This window comes from Oncorhynchus kisutch, linkage group LG11, assembly GCF_002021735.2.
Source record: "Oncorhynchus kisutch isolate 150728-3 linkage group LG11, Okis_V2, whole genome shotgun sequence".
In the NCBI taxonomy this organism is placed as follows: Eukaryota; Metazoa; Chordata; class Actinopteri; order Salmoniformes; family Salmonidae; genus Oncorhynchus; species Oncorhynchus kisutch.
In genome coordinates, this window is record NC_034184.2 from 81858865 (window position 1) to 81872346 (window position 13482).

The 13482-nt window shown below is 42.6% G+C and overlaps 1 protein-coding gene across 3 annotated transcripts in view; it reads right to left on the reverse strand.

Moving 5' to 3' along the window:
* Window positions 1-231: 231 nt before the first annotated feature.
* The window catches only part of LOC109878698 (netrin-G1-like), a 257212-nt gene continuing 243961 nt past the window's right edge, over window positions 232-13482 (reverse strand). For all 3 annotated transcript variants that reach the window (XM_031836409.1, XM_031836408.1, XM_031836410.1), the window contains one exon: window positions 232-1452. In XM_031836409.1, coding sequence (XP_031692269.1) covers window positions 1220-1452 — 233 coding nt within the window. In that variant the 3' untranslated portion in view covers window positions 232-1219. The remainder of the gene's footprint in view (window positions 1453-13482) is intronic.

Consider the following 13482-nt stretch of genomic DNA (forward strand, 5'->3'; position numbering starts at 1 on the left):
GGGCTGGATAGGACTGGAGGGAGGGGCTGGATAGGACTGGATGGAAGGGCTGGGTAGGACTGGATGGAGGGGCTGGATAGGACTGGATGGAGGGGCTGGATAGGACTGGAGGGATGGGCTGGATAGGACTGGAGGGAGTGGCTGGGTAGGACTGGATGGAGGGGGTGGATAGGACTGGAGGGAGTGGCTGGGTAGGACTGGAGGGAGGGGCTGGATAGGACTGGAAGGAGGGGCTGGGTAGGACTGGATGGAGGGGGTGGATAGGACTTGAGGGAGTGGCTGGGTAGGACTGGAAGGAGGGGCTGGGTAGGAGCGAGGGGCTGGATAGGGCTGGAGGGAGGGAGGGGGACAGCCATGAAATATAGGGAGATAGAGAAGTAGGAACAGGAGGACAGAAAGATAAATAGAGAGAGAGAGACAGAGAGAGGGACAGAATTAGAAAAGGAGAGAGAGAGATAGACTTGGGTAAGATTTGTGGCAGTCTGGATGGATTACCTTATATCCACAATATACTGACAGCAAAGAATGCTTACATTTCCTTTTTTATTTGATTATTTTTCCTCCGGCTCGATTTCTCTCTTTTTTTATTTATTTATTTTTCAAATCAGCATGGGTAGGGACAGTTTTATGTAGTCAGCCAGTCAGTTAGCCAGTCAGTTAGTCAGTCAGTTCAGCCCAGAAGCAGTTCAGTGCAGCCAGCATCAAACCCCTGGGAACAGGGGCAGCTAGCAGCTGCTGGCCTTGCTATCTAGAGCTTGCTACCGCTGATTGGTTCACAGCTGCTGTTGCCGTGGCGATAAGAGAGGAAGTGAGTAAAGTGTCTGTCATCCCCAGTCCCACCTTTTGACAGTAAGGGGGAAAAGTCTCTGGTATGGCTTAGGTCACTGGTCTCTGTTTGGCGGACTGGTTTGACTTTTTATGAAGCAAATGCTCAAGTTAAACTCTTTTTTTAAATATAATAATTTTAAATATCTGGTATTTACTTACTTTTTATATGTGCTTTATCTGGCACATTTCCTTACAGACAGTGTGTGTCCTTGCTGTGTCTGGTGGACAGCTCGTACAGTACATTACAGTACAGTAGAATAAACTCATTGGTGTTGTAGTTCTGGTGTCAGTTGTAGTTCTGGTTGTTGTTGTAGTTGATTATTGGGCAGTACTCTCCACCAGTTCAGAATAGACAGTAGGTCTATGGTTCTCAGAGCAGAGTAGGCCAGGGTCAGTAGGAGGCCCCTCTGAGCAGCATCCAGCCCAGCAGCAGCAGGGTGGGGAGCGATGTAGGCGAGAGGGCGGCTTGACCCGAATTGGTTCCACCACAGCTCCCCAGCTCCGACTCACAGCGGGGCTTCTCACACAGCAGGCCCGTGTAGGCCGGGGTACACTGGCACCGCAGGTTGTTCAGACACACACCACCGTTCTGACAGCGCAGGAGCTCGTTGTCACACACTCGGGCTGGGAGTGAAAAGGAGAGAAATGTTTGACTCACATTTATATATATATATATATATACAAACACACACACCTGGAGAAGCAGACGGTGCACTGCTCACTACTCTGACTGTTATGTTGATATACAAAAAGTCCTGTGATCTGAGCTGATTTTCATCTCATGGTCTAGGCAGTGCAAAAACTCAAGCTAACAGCATTAAGTTGCATTAAGCATTTTCAGGACTTTGCAGATCAATCATCAATAACATGTATTCATTACGTGCAGAATTACCAGTGATACAATACATAGACATCAGTAATTTATACTGGTTAGTAAAAAAACTAAACAACAACAACGTGTAATTTTAACTGTAGAAAGACTGAACTGAAATTCAGCAAACTAAAACGGTACCATATTTTTTTTAACTAAATGTAAAACCATCTGATTCCCACAGTTCAGAGGACAAGCAGGATAAGGATGGGAGAAGACCACAGTTCAGAGGACAGGCAGGATAAGGATGGGAGAAGACCACAGTTCAGAGGACAAGCAGGATAAGGATGGGAGAAGACCACAGTTCAGAGGACAGGCAGGATAAGGATGGGAGAAGACCACAGTTCAGAGGACAGGCAGGATAAGGATGGGAGAAGACCACAGTTCAGAGGACAGGCAGGATAAGGACGGGAGAAGACCACAGTTCAGAGGACAGGCAGGATAAGGATGGGAGAAGACCACAGTTCAGAGGACAGGCAGGATAAGGATGGGAGAAGACCACAGTTCAGAGGACAGGCAGGATAAGGATGGGAGAAGACCACAGTTCAGAGGACAGGCAGGATAAGGATGCGAGAAGACCACAGTTCAGAGGACAGGCAGGATAAGGATGGGAGAAGACCACAGTTCAGAGGACAGGCAGGATAAGTATGGGAGAAGACCACAGTTCAGAGGACAGGCAGGATAAAGATGGGAGAAGACCACAGTTCAGAAGACAGGCAGGATGAGGATGGGAGAAGACCACAGTTCAGAGGACAGGCAGGATAAGGATGGGAGAAACCACAGTTCAGAAGACAGGCAGGATAAGGAAGGGAGAATACCACAGTTCAGAGGACAGGCAGGATAAGGATGGGAGAAGACCACAGTTCAGAGGACAGGCAGGATAAGGATGGGAGAAGACCACAGTTCAGAGGACAGGCAGGATAAGGACGGGAGAAGACCACCGTTCAGAGGACAGGCAGGATAAGGATGGGAGAAGACCACAGTTCAGAGGACAGGCAGGATAAGGACGGGAGAAGACCACAGTTCAGAGGACAGGCAGGATAAGGATGGGAGAAGACCACAGTTCAGAGGACAGGCAGGATAAGGATGCAGGAAGACCACAGTTCAGAGGACAGGCAGGATAAGGATGGGAGAAGACCACCGTTCAGGGAGAAGACCACAGTTCAGAGGACAGGCAGGATAAGGATGGGAGAAGATCACAGTTCAGAAGACAGGCAGGAAAAGGATGCGAGAAGACCACAGTTCAGAGGACAGGCAGGATAAGGATGGGAGAAGACCACAGTTCAGAGGACAGGCAGGATAAGGATGAGAGAAGACCACAGTTCAGAGGACAGGCAGGATAAGGATGGGAGAAGACCACCGTTCAGGGAGAAGACCACAGTTCAGAGGACAGGCAGGATAAAGATGGGAGAAGACCACAGTTCAGAGGACAGGCAGGATAAGGATGCGAGAAGACCACAGTTCAGAGGACAGGCAGGATAAGGATGGGAGAAGACCACAGTTCAGAGGACAGGCAGGATAACGATGGGAGAAGACCACAGTTCAGGGGACAGGCAGGATAAAGATGGGAGAAGACCACAGTTCAGAAGACAGGCATGATGAGGATGGGAGAAGACCACAGTTCAGAGGACAGGCAGGATAAGGATGGGAGAAAACCACAGTTCAGAAGACAGGCAGGATAAGGATGGGAGAATACCACAGTTCAGAGGACAGGCAGGATAAGGATGGGAGAAGACCACAGTTCAGAGGACAGGCAGGATAAGGATGGGAGAAGACCACAGTTCAGAGGACAGGCAGGATAAGGATGGGAGAAGACCACAGTTCAGAGGACAGGCAGGATAAGGACGGGAGAAGACCACAGTTCAGAGGACAGGCAGGATAAGGATGGGAGAAGAACACAGTTCAGAGGACAGGCAGGATAATGATGGGAGAAGACCACAGTTCAGAGGACAGGCAGGATAAGGATGGGAGAAGACCACAGTTCAGAGGACAGGCAGGATAAGGATGGTAGAAGACCACAGTTCAAAGGTCAGGAAGGATAAGGATGGGAGAAGACCACAGTTCAGAGGACAGGCAGGATAAGGATGGGAGAAGACAACAGTTCAGAGGACAGGCAGGATAAGGATGGGAGAAGACCACAGTTCAGAGGACAGGCAGGATAAGGATGGGAGAAGACCACAGTTCAGAAGACAGGCAGGATAAGGATGGGAGAAGACCACAGTTCAAAGGACAGGCAGGAAAAGGATGGGAGAAGACCACAGTTCAGAGGACAGGCAGGATAAGGATGGGAGAAGACCACAGTTCAGAGGACAGGCAGGATAAGGATGGGAGAAGACCACAGTTCAGAAGACAGGCAGGATAAGGATGGGAGAAGACCACAGTTCAAAGGACAGGCAGGATAAGGATGGGAGAAGACCACAGTTCAGAGGACAGGCAGGATAAGGATGGGAGAAGACCACAGTTCAGAAGACAGGCAGGATAAGGATGGGAGAAGACCACAGTTCAGAGGACAGGCAGGATAAGGATGCAGGAAGACCACAGTTCAGAGGACAGGCAGGATAAGGATGCAGGAAGACCACAGTTCAGAGGACAGGCAGGATAAGGATGGGAGAAGACCACAGTTCAGAGGACAGGCAGGATAAGGATGGGAGAAGACCACAGTTCAGAGGACAGGCAGGATAAGGATGGGAGAAGACCACAGTTCAGAGGACAGGCAGGATAAGGATGGGAGAAGACCACAGTTCAGAGGACAGGCAGGATAAGGATGGGAGAAGACCACAGTTCAAAGGACAGGCAGGATAAGGATGGGAGAAGACCACAGTTCAGAGGACAGGCAGGATAAGGATGGGAGAAGACCACAGTTCAGAAGACAGGCAGGATAAGGATGGGAGAAGACCACAGTTCAGAGGACAGGCAGGATAAGGATGCAGGAAGACCACAGTTCAGAGGACAGGCAGGATAAGGATGCAGGAAGACCACAGTTCAGAGGACAGGCAGGATAAGGATGGGAGAAGACCACAGTTCAGAGGACAGGCAGGATAAGGATGGGAGAAGAACACAGTTCAGAGGACAGGCAGGATAAGGATGGGAGAAGACCATAATCTATAAGACCAGACATGTATTAAGACCATGTTGTTTTCACAATTGTCACAATGCCAGACCATGATGCATTGCAGTAAGGTAGCAGTTTTATTTCCAACACGATTTTGTCAAACATGTTGTCTTGCCCATTTCTCTTCCTGCTGTAGTGAATGAAACGTTTCTTGTTGTGCCGGTCAAAATGAACGCCTGGTCTTTCAGCACTATCTGGAAGATACACAACTAGCAACAATCATTTTCTTATTCCCATTCCAAAACAGGTCATTTCATTCTGTAATGGATAGAGCATGGACGGGCAAATTTGATGGGATTGGGGGCCACAACATGAGGGGCCGCAGTGGCTCACAGGGTCTGCATACCCACACATGCAGTCAACTGACTTCTGAAATCGATCCATTTGTGTAGTTAAACTACATAAATCTCTTAACTTAATGCATTATACCAGTAGCCAGGGCCGGCCCTAGCATTTTGGGGGCCTTAAGTGAGATTTGGTCGGAGGTCTCCCCACATTGTGGTCAAAACATTTTATTGACCCCGTCTTGACCTCAGAGGAAAAAAAAGCTAAATAAATAAAGTTCATTTCCTACAATTCCACACATTTTACTATGGGGCGTAGAGAACATATTATATATTTATATTTATATATATATATATATATTATAAAACATTTCATACAATTCTACTATCTTCTACCTCTACTAACTTTTATTTTCAGTTTTCCAGCATGGGGCAGAGAGAATATTTTCTGTTTTAAAGCTCATTTCCAGCTATTGCATACATTTTGCCATGACTTATGCCATGATAATATGATATCGGAGTGGGAGTGACTAACAAAATCAATTGGGGCCCCCTGGAGGTTAGGGCCCCTGGGCACGCCCACTGTTTTTCCGATCGGTATCCGGCCATAATTATTAAAAGCTTAGATTGCTGGCGAGACTTAACTTACCAATTGAGAAATGGTTCACTGACATGGCTGATTAAGTGACTGTCAGTGACTGACATAACAAGACAAAAACTACTAATGTAACAACCAAATTTGGAAATGCCACCTTGTGTATTATACTATTCTAACTGTCAACAGTAAGTTGAGACCCCGACTGAGTTCTTTTGTGTCGTTCTCTAATTGACCAATCGGAAGATGTTCCTTTTATCATTGCCACTACATTCATTAGCAAAATGGTGAAGGAGCCATTCGCTGTGCGTCATTTTGCGGCGCCAGACCACGGATGGGTCTATACCATGTAACGAATCGCAGCTCTGCATAAAGTTTCCCCACAGCCCCCCGGGCCTTTTCCAAAACACTGAACTGACTTTAGATGAGTTGAGTTGAGAGTTAGGTGGGAAGTGGTATATTTAGAGCCAGGGACACCAAGGCCAGTCTATTCCCAGCAGAGCCAAGCTGTCAAGCAAGCTGCAGGCAAACAAACCAACAAACTCAGCCCAGCACAAAACAAAAACAACTGATGGGGTGAGACAAATAAACAGTGTTACACGAGCAGGCTAGGGCCAAACCACCTCAAAGTCGCACAACAAGAGATAGCCGGAGCTCATTGAGCTCTTCATGAAAGTGAAATACAATGTGAAGAAGCAAATATCCCAACAATGACTGACACCAAGCAGTCTTCATCATATCCACAGCTGCAGGTAAGACCTTCTGATTACAGGACAACATCTTTAAAGGCTATATGTGATACAGTAATAACACTGTATGTAATAGTCTTTGCAACCCAACAGAGTTTTTATGGACACCCTCTCAAAAGACTACAAGTTCCAGAATCCAACCATCAGTTTGTGTTCGTCATCCAGCATGCCCAAGAATGGTTTCTCCTTTACAATGCAAATGAGACTATTAATGCAACGTTACCAAGGAAATCATCATATGGAAGGCTTGATATTAACAGCCAATATGACACCTGACAATGACGGCACAGATTCATTTATGTGTTATCATCTGCTCTGTCTGTATCAGAGAAATGCTATCAGGGAAAAGTGCAGGAAGACCAACCTGTCCCCCGGTGAGGGACAATCAAGTGATTTAATTAAAAATACATGTTTTACCCCTAGAGCCTCTGATGTTATCATGACATGAACAAGACTCTATTAATTACACATCAACCTTTTGTTTTGTCCATACATTTGAATCTCCCATTGCCCTTTGCAAAAATAGGATTATTTAGCAAACGGAGGCCATATTGGTTTTTCCCTGACAAGAGGATGGTGTATGCATATTAATTCTCTATCAACAAGCAAGGCATTTTGGTGAGACCTAGGCCCTAGACAAATGCAATTCCTACCACATAGATGCTTCTTACTGATACTCTAATAATACAAGTGGGTTTGAATTAAGGACCAGAAACGCAGTGGAAAGGAAGAGGAGACATTAACTACTTAACCAGTGACAGATTGATATAATACCAACGTGTTACCAGAGTAGGCAAAGGAGGGTGAGGAGAGCAGGAAAGGTTCCACTTAAATGAAATGATGGTAAACTGGGACAGAGTCCGTCCCCCCCCCCCCACACCCCCAGCTGAAAAAAAAGTATATTTCAATATATTACAAGTATACTTAAGTATACTTAGATATAGTATCGTCAACCTTCAATACACATATGAAAGGTACTTTAAAGGTATTGTTTTTCAGTCTTTTGGTATACTATATGTTAACTGTCATTGAACTTAAACATCATTAAAACTGTGTTTCCATTTCAAACGCTTTAATTGTAATTTAGTATGTTCATTCAAAATACACTTGGAGTTGTTGTTTTTTTTAGTTGAAGCATTGATGTTTTTCATGACACTCTGCTTGTGTGTGATCAAGTATTCTTACCCCTTGGATTTCTTCACATTTTTATTGTGTTGAAAAGTGTTATTAAAATGGATTTATTTATCATTTGTTGTCAACAATGAACTCAAAATACACGAATTCCAAAGTGAAAATAAAATAAGATTGAATACAAATTTGATACCTAAAATATAGTCATTGCATACAATAAGTATTCAGCCCATTTATTCAGCCAAGCCTAAATTGGTTCAGGAGTAACATTTTTGCTTAACAAATCACAGAATATTTTACATGGATAAATTGTAATATATTTTTTCATGACTGACCCTTATTTTATCCCCCATACATACAACATCTGTAAGGTCCCTCAGTCAAGTAGTGAATTTCAAGCACAGATTCAACTTCAAAGACCAGAATACATTTCGAACGCCTCATAAAAGGGCAGTGATTGGTAGATCGGTAACAATATCACATGAGACATTGAATATTTCATGGTCAAGTTAATAACGATGCTGTGGATGATGTATTAAACCACCCAGACACATGAAAGATACAGTCGTCCTTCTGAACTGAGCTGCAGGACAGGAAGGAAACTGCTCAGGGACGTCACCATGAGGCCGATGGTGATTGTAAAACAGTTAAAGAGTTCAATGGCTGTGATGGGAAAAAACTGAGGATGGATCAACAACGCTGTAGTGACTCCACAGTAACGATTTACATGACATATGCACAGCATCCATATTGTAAACAAAGCTGCACTAAAGTAATAATGCAAAAAAATAAATAAATGTTGTTCTAAATGAAAAGCCGTATGTTTGGGGAAAATCCAATACAACACATCACTGAGTAACTACCGCTTTATTTTCAAGCATGGTGGTGGCTGCATCATGGTATGGGTATGCATGACAATGGCAAATAATGGGGAGTTTTTCCGGATAAAAAGAAACGGTATGGAGCTTAGCACAGGCAAAATCCTAGAGAAAAACCTTCTTCAGTCTGATTTATAACAGGCATTGGGAGAGTTCACCTTTAATCAGGACAATAACACAAAGGGCAAATATAACTGGAGTGTCTTACCAAGAAGACAGTCAATGTTCCTGAGTGGCCAAGTTACAGTTTTGACTTAAATCTGTTTGAAAATCTATGGTATGATTTTAAAACTGCTGTGTAGCCATCAGCACCAACATGAAGAATTAGGGGCTAACAGGCTACATAAAATTACACAATCCAGGTGTGTAAAGAGACTTACCCAAGAGGACTCACTGCTGTAATCTCTGCCAACGGTGTTTCTAGCAAGGAGCTGAAAACTTACGCAATGACTATATTTTAGTTATTTAATTTCTATCCATCTTAAAATAATAATAATAGTAATAATATAAAATCTTCCACTTTGAGTATTTTATGTAGATTGTTGAGCAAAAAAAATAAAAAAAATAAAATCAATTTTAATTCCGCTTTGTAACTACAAAATGTGAATAAATCCAAGGGATATGAAAACCTGTAGTTTCAATAATGAGTTGAGAAGTACTTTCTGAATTCCTGTTCAGAAGAGAAAGTTATAATAATAAATGTTACACATATAACGATTACTAATTGCACAGCTGAGGAACATAGTTCCTGAGAGTATACTTGTTCATATCTCAAGATAATATACCTATGTATACTTTTCAAAAAAAGGTATATTTAACTTTAAATGTCCTCAAAATATATTCAAAGTATACTTTCAAAAGCACAAAATTGTCCCATCATCCTTTTCTGCAACTGAAGATTTGATTTCTAATATGATATTGTTCCACATATTCAGCTTTTGCAAATGTTTTGATGTTCATTTTCAAACTAAATAATGTTGTACTTTTAATTACAAATGCCATATTTCACATTTTATTGAAATGTTCATTTGTTACCTGTAATGTGAACAACTAAAATGCTGGAATGCCAATGGTAGGATGATAACATTAGCTGAGAAGATGCCTTGGTCAATCAAGCTAACCTTTACATGGTAATTACAATAGCTAATGTGATTAATGACTAGACGTGTCTTTGTAAAAGTATACTTGAAACAAATTAAAAATACACTTTTTTTGTAAAGAAAATATTTTTCCAATTTATGAGAAATACACAGAAAAGGTACTTAAGGTGTATTTGTATATATATATATTCAAAGTATATTTGTTTTTCTCTTTATTTAATATGTAAGAGTATACTTAAGTACAGAAGAAGTTTCCCAAATTAGATACTTTGTGTTTAATATACTTAATAAATATGCTAATAAAATTAAATTAAATGATCCAATTTAGATCATTTTAAATATACTTCAAAAATATTAATGAATTATGATTAGTATATATAAAAAAATATTTTAAAAATCCATTTCTGTCTAAAGACTGCATTAGTCAGACCAAAAGAGACTGAAATGATTCTCAGGCTCTACTGTCTGGTGTTGAGTGTTTGGTGTTGAAAACATATTCCACTTGCAGGAGAGTTACTGTTCCCTGATGCCCTAGCCATGTTGCAGAGCCCAGGAGATGTGGCCTTCCGCACACACGACACACACCACCTTCATTTTGGCCCGCTGCTCACAGCCTAATTTTAGCGGTTGGAGCTAAGGTAGGAGCTAAGGCTGCAGTAAGTGAAGGGTACATTTCTTACAATACCTCTATATTCTTCTAAAGCCTTTTTCCCCAGCCGAGGGTACAGCTACTACAATCTAGGGCCCTTTTTCATCTTGAGGATTAGTATGACAAAATCATTCAAGCATATTGTGGCCAAGGACAAGGCATGGTTGAAAATAGCCCCATGTCAGACTATATAAGGTGTTCTAAAGTGAAGATAGTAGACTGTTGAAGAACAGGGGTGGCAATCTTACCGGCCCTGTTCCTTCCAATCTCTCACGTTCACCATCCCATATGTGTAAACAGACTCTGTGCAGAGAATAAACTGTGAGATGTATTGGTTTTGTCTTCAATACGAGGGATAATATTTAGAGAAGGAAACCAATGAGTTAGGTGTGCCTCTTTGAGAACGGGCTCTATTTGACCAGAGATTGTAGTTTTAATTGCATTCTCCAGTCTGCCAGCAGACTGAGATGATCCTATGAGGTAGGTAGAATTGAGTGAAATCTGAGGGGAACCAGATATAGGTCTACATTAATTAATGTAGGTAAGGACTCATTTATAATGGGCCATATTGTTTGGTAATGTAGGTTTACATATAGATTTTACAGTGTTTGAAATTGTATAGCCTCGTGACACATAGTCATCAACCAAAATGATAAGCCTCTCCATTGTTTGTTCATTGCCAATCTACATAATCACTGTACACAGCCCATCTGTAAATAGCCCATTCAAATACCTCATCCCCATATACTGTATATTTTTTTCTGCTCTTTTGTACAACAGTATTTCTACTTGCACATCCTCATCTGCACATCTATCACTCCAGTGTTAATGCTAAATTGTAATTACTTCACTACTATGGCCTATTTATTGCCTTACCTCCTTACTTCATTTGCACACACTGTATACAGATTTTCTATTGTGTTATTGACTGTACGTTTGTTTATCCCATGTGTAACTCTGTGTTGTTGTTTTTGTCGCACTGCTTTGCTTTATCTTGGCCAGGGTCACAGTTGTAAATGAGAACTTGTTCTCAACTTGCCTACCTGGTTAAATAATGGTGAAGTATATATATTTTTCAAATGCATGATTGCACACATACAGTGCAGAAGACAGTTTTTCTAAAACCTTACTTCCCTCCAGCTATGTATAATTATTGTGCTTGAACCGTTGATGTGTGTCTAGCTAGTGTGGTTAGACTGGTTTCACTGAGCAGATACAAAGAACATTCTCACTAAGACAACCTCCTAGCTAGCCTGGTTAGACTGGTTTCACTGAGCAGATACAAAGAACATTCTCACTAAGACAACCTCCTAGCTAGCCTGGTTAGACTGGTTTCACTGAGCAGATACAAAGAACATTCTCACTAAGACAACCTCCTAGCTAGCCTGGATAGACTGGTTTCACTGAGCAGATACAAAGAACATTCTCACTAAGACAACCTCCTAGCTAGCCTGGTTAGACTGGTTTCACTGAGCAGATACAAAGAACATTCTCACTAAGACAACCTCCTAGCTAGCCTGGATAGACTGGTTTCACTGAGCAGATACAAAGAACATTCTCACTAAGACAACCTCCTAGCTAGCCTGGTTAGACTGGTTTCACTGAGCAGATACAAAGAACATTCTCACTAAGACAACCTCCTAGCTAGCCTGGTTAGACTGGTTTCACTGAGCAGATACAAAGAACATTCTCACTAAGACAACCTCCTAGCTAGCCTGGTTAGACTGGTTTCACTGAGCAATTACAAAGAGCATTGTCATTAAGACAGTCTCGAATCAAATCAAATGTTGTTTGTCACGTGCGCCGAATACAACAGGTGTAGTAGACCTTACAGTGAAATGCTGAATACAACAGGTGTAGTAGACCTTACAGTGAAATGCTGAATACAACAGGTGTAGTAGACCTTACAGTGAAATGCTGAATACAACAGGTGTAGTAGACCTTACAGTGAAATGCTGAATACAACAGGTGTAGTAGACCATACAGTGAAATGCTGAATACAACAGGTGTAGTAGACCTTACAGTGAAATGCTGAATACAACAGGTGTAGTAGACCTTAAAGTGAAATGCTGAATACAACAGGTGTAGTAGACCATACAGTGAAATGCTGAATACAACAGGTGTAGTAGACCTTACAGTGAAATGCTGAATACAACAGGTGTAGTAGACCATACAGTGAAATGCTGAATACAACAGGTGTAGTAGACCTCACAGTGAAATGCTGAATACAACAGGTGTAGTAGACCATACAGTGAAATGCTGAATACAACAGGTGTAGTAGACCATACAGTGAAATGCTGAATACAACAGGTGTAGTAGACCTTACAGTGAAATGCTGAATACAACAGGTGTAGTAGACCTTACAGTGAAATGCTTATTATCAAGCCCTTAACCAACAATGCAGTTTCAAGAAAAGAACAACAACAAAAAAAGTAAGAGATAAGAAAAACAAATAATTAAAGAGCAGCAGTAAATAACAATAGTTATACAGGGAGTACCGGTACAGAGTCAATGTGCGGGGGCACCGGTTAGTCGAGGTAATGGAGGTAATATGTACATAGAGTAATATGTACATAGGTAGAGTTATTCAAGTGACTATGAATAGATAATAAAAGAGAGTAGCAGCAGCATAGAAGAGGGGGGGGCAATGCAAATAGTCTGGGTAGCCACTTGATTAGCTGTTCAGGAGTCTTATGGCTTTTGGGAAGAAGCTATTTAGAAACTTCTATTTAGATGCTCTCGATGGTGCAGCTGTAAAACTTTTTGAGGATCTGAGGACCCATGCAGGACCAATGCCAAATCTTTTCAGTCTCCTGAGGGGGAATAGGTTTTGTCGTGCCCTCTTCACGACTGTCTTGGTGTGTTTGGACAATGATAGTTTGTTGGTGATGTGGACACCAAACAACCTGAAGCTCTCAACCTTGCTCCTCTACAACCCCGTCGAGGAGAATTGGGGCTCGGTCCTCCTTTTCCTGTAGTCCACAATCATCTTTGTCTTGATCACGTTGAGGGAGAGGTTGTTGTCTTTGCACCACAAGGTCAGGTCTCTGACCTCCTCCCTATAGGCTGTCTCATTGTTGTCGGTGATCAGGCCTACCACTGTTGTGTCATCAGCAAATTTAATGATGGTGTTGGAGTCATGCCTGGCCGTGCAGTCATGAGTGAACAGGGAGTACAGGAGGGGACTGAGAATGCACCTCTGAGGGGCACTCGTGTTGAGAATCAGCGTGGCGGATGTGCTGTTACCTTCCCTTGCCACCTGGAGGCGGCCCGACAGGAAGTCCA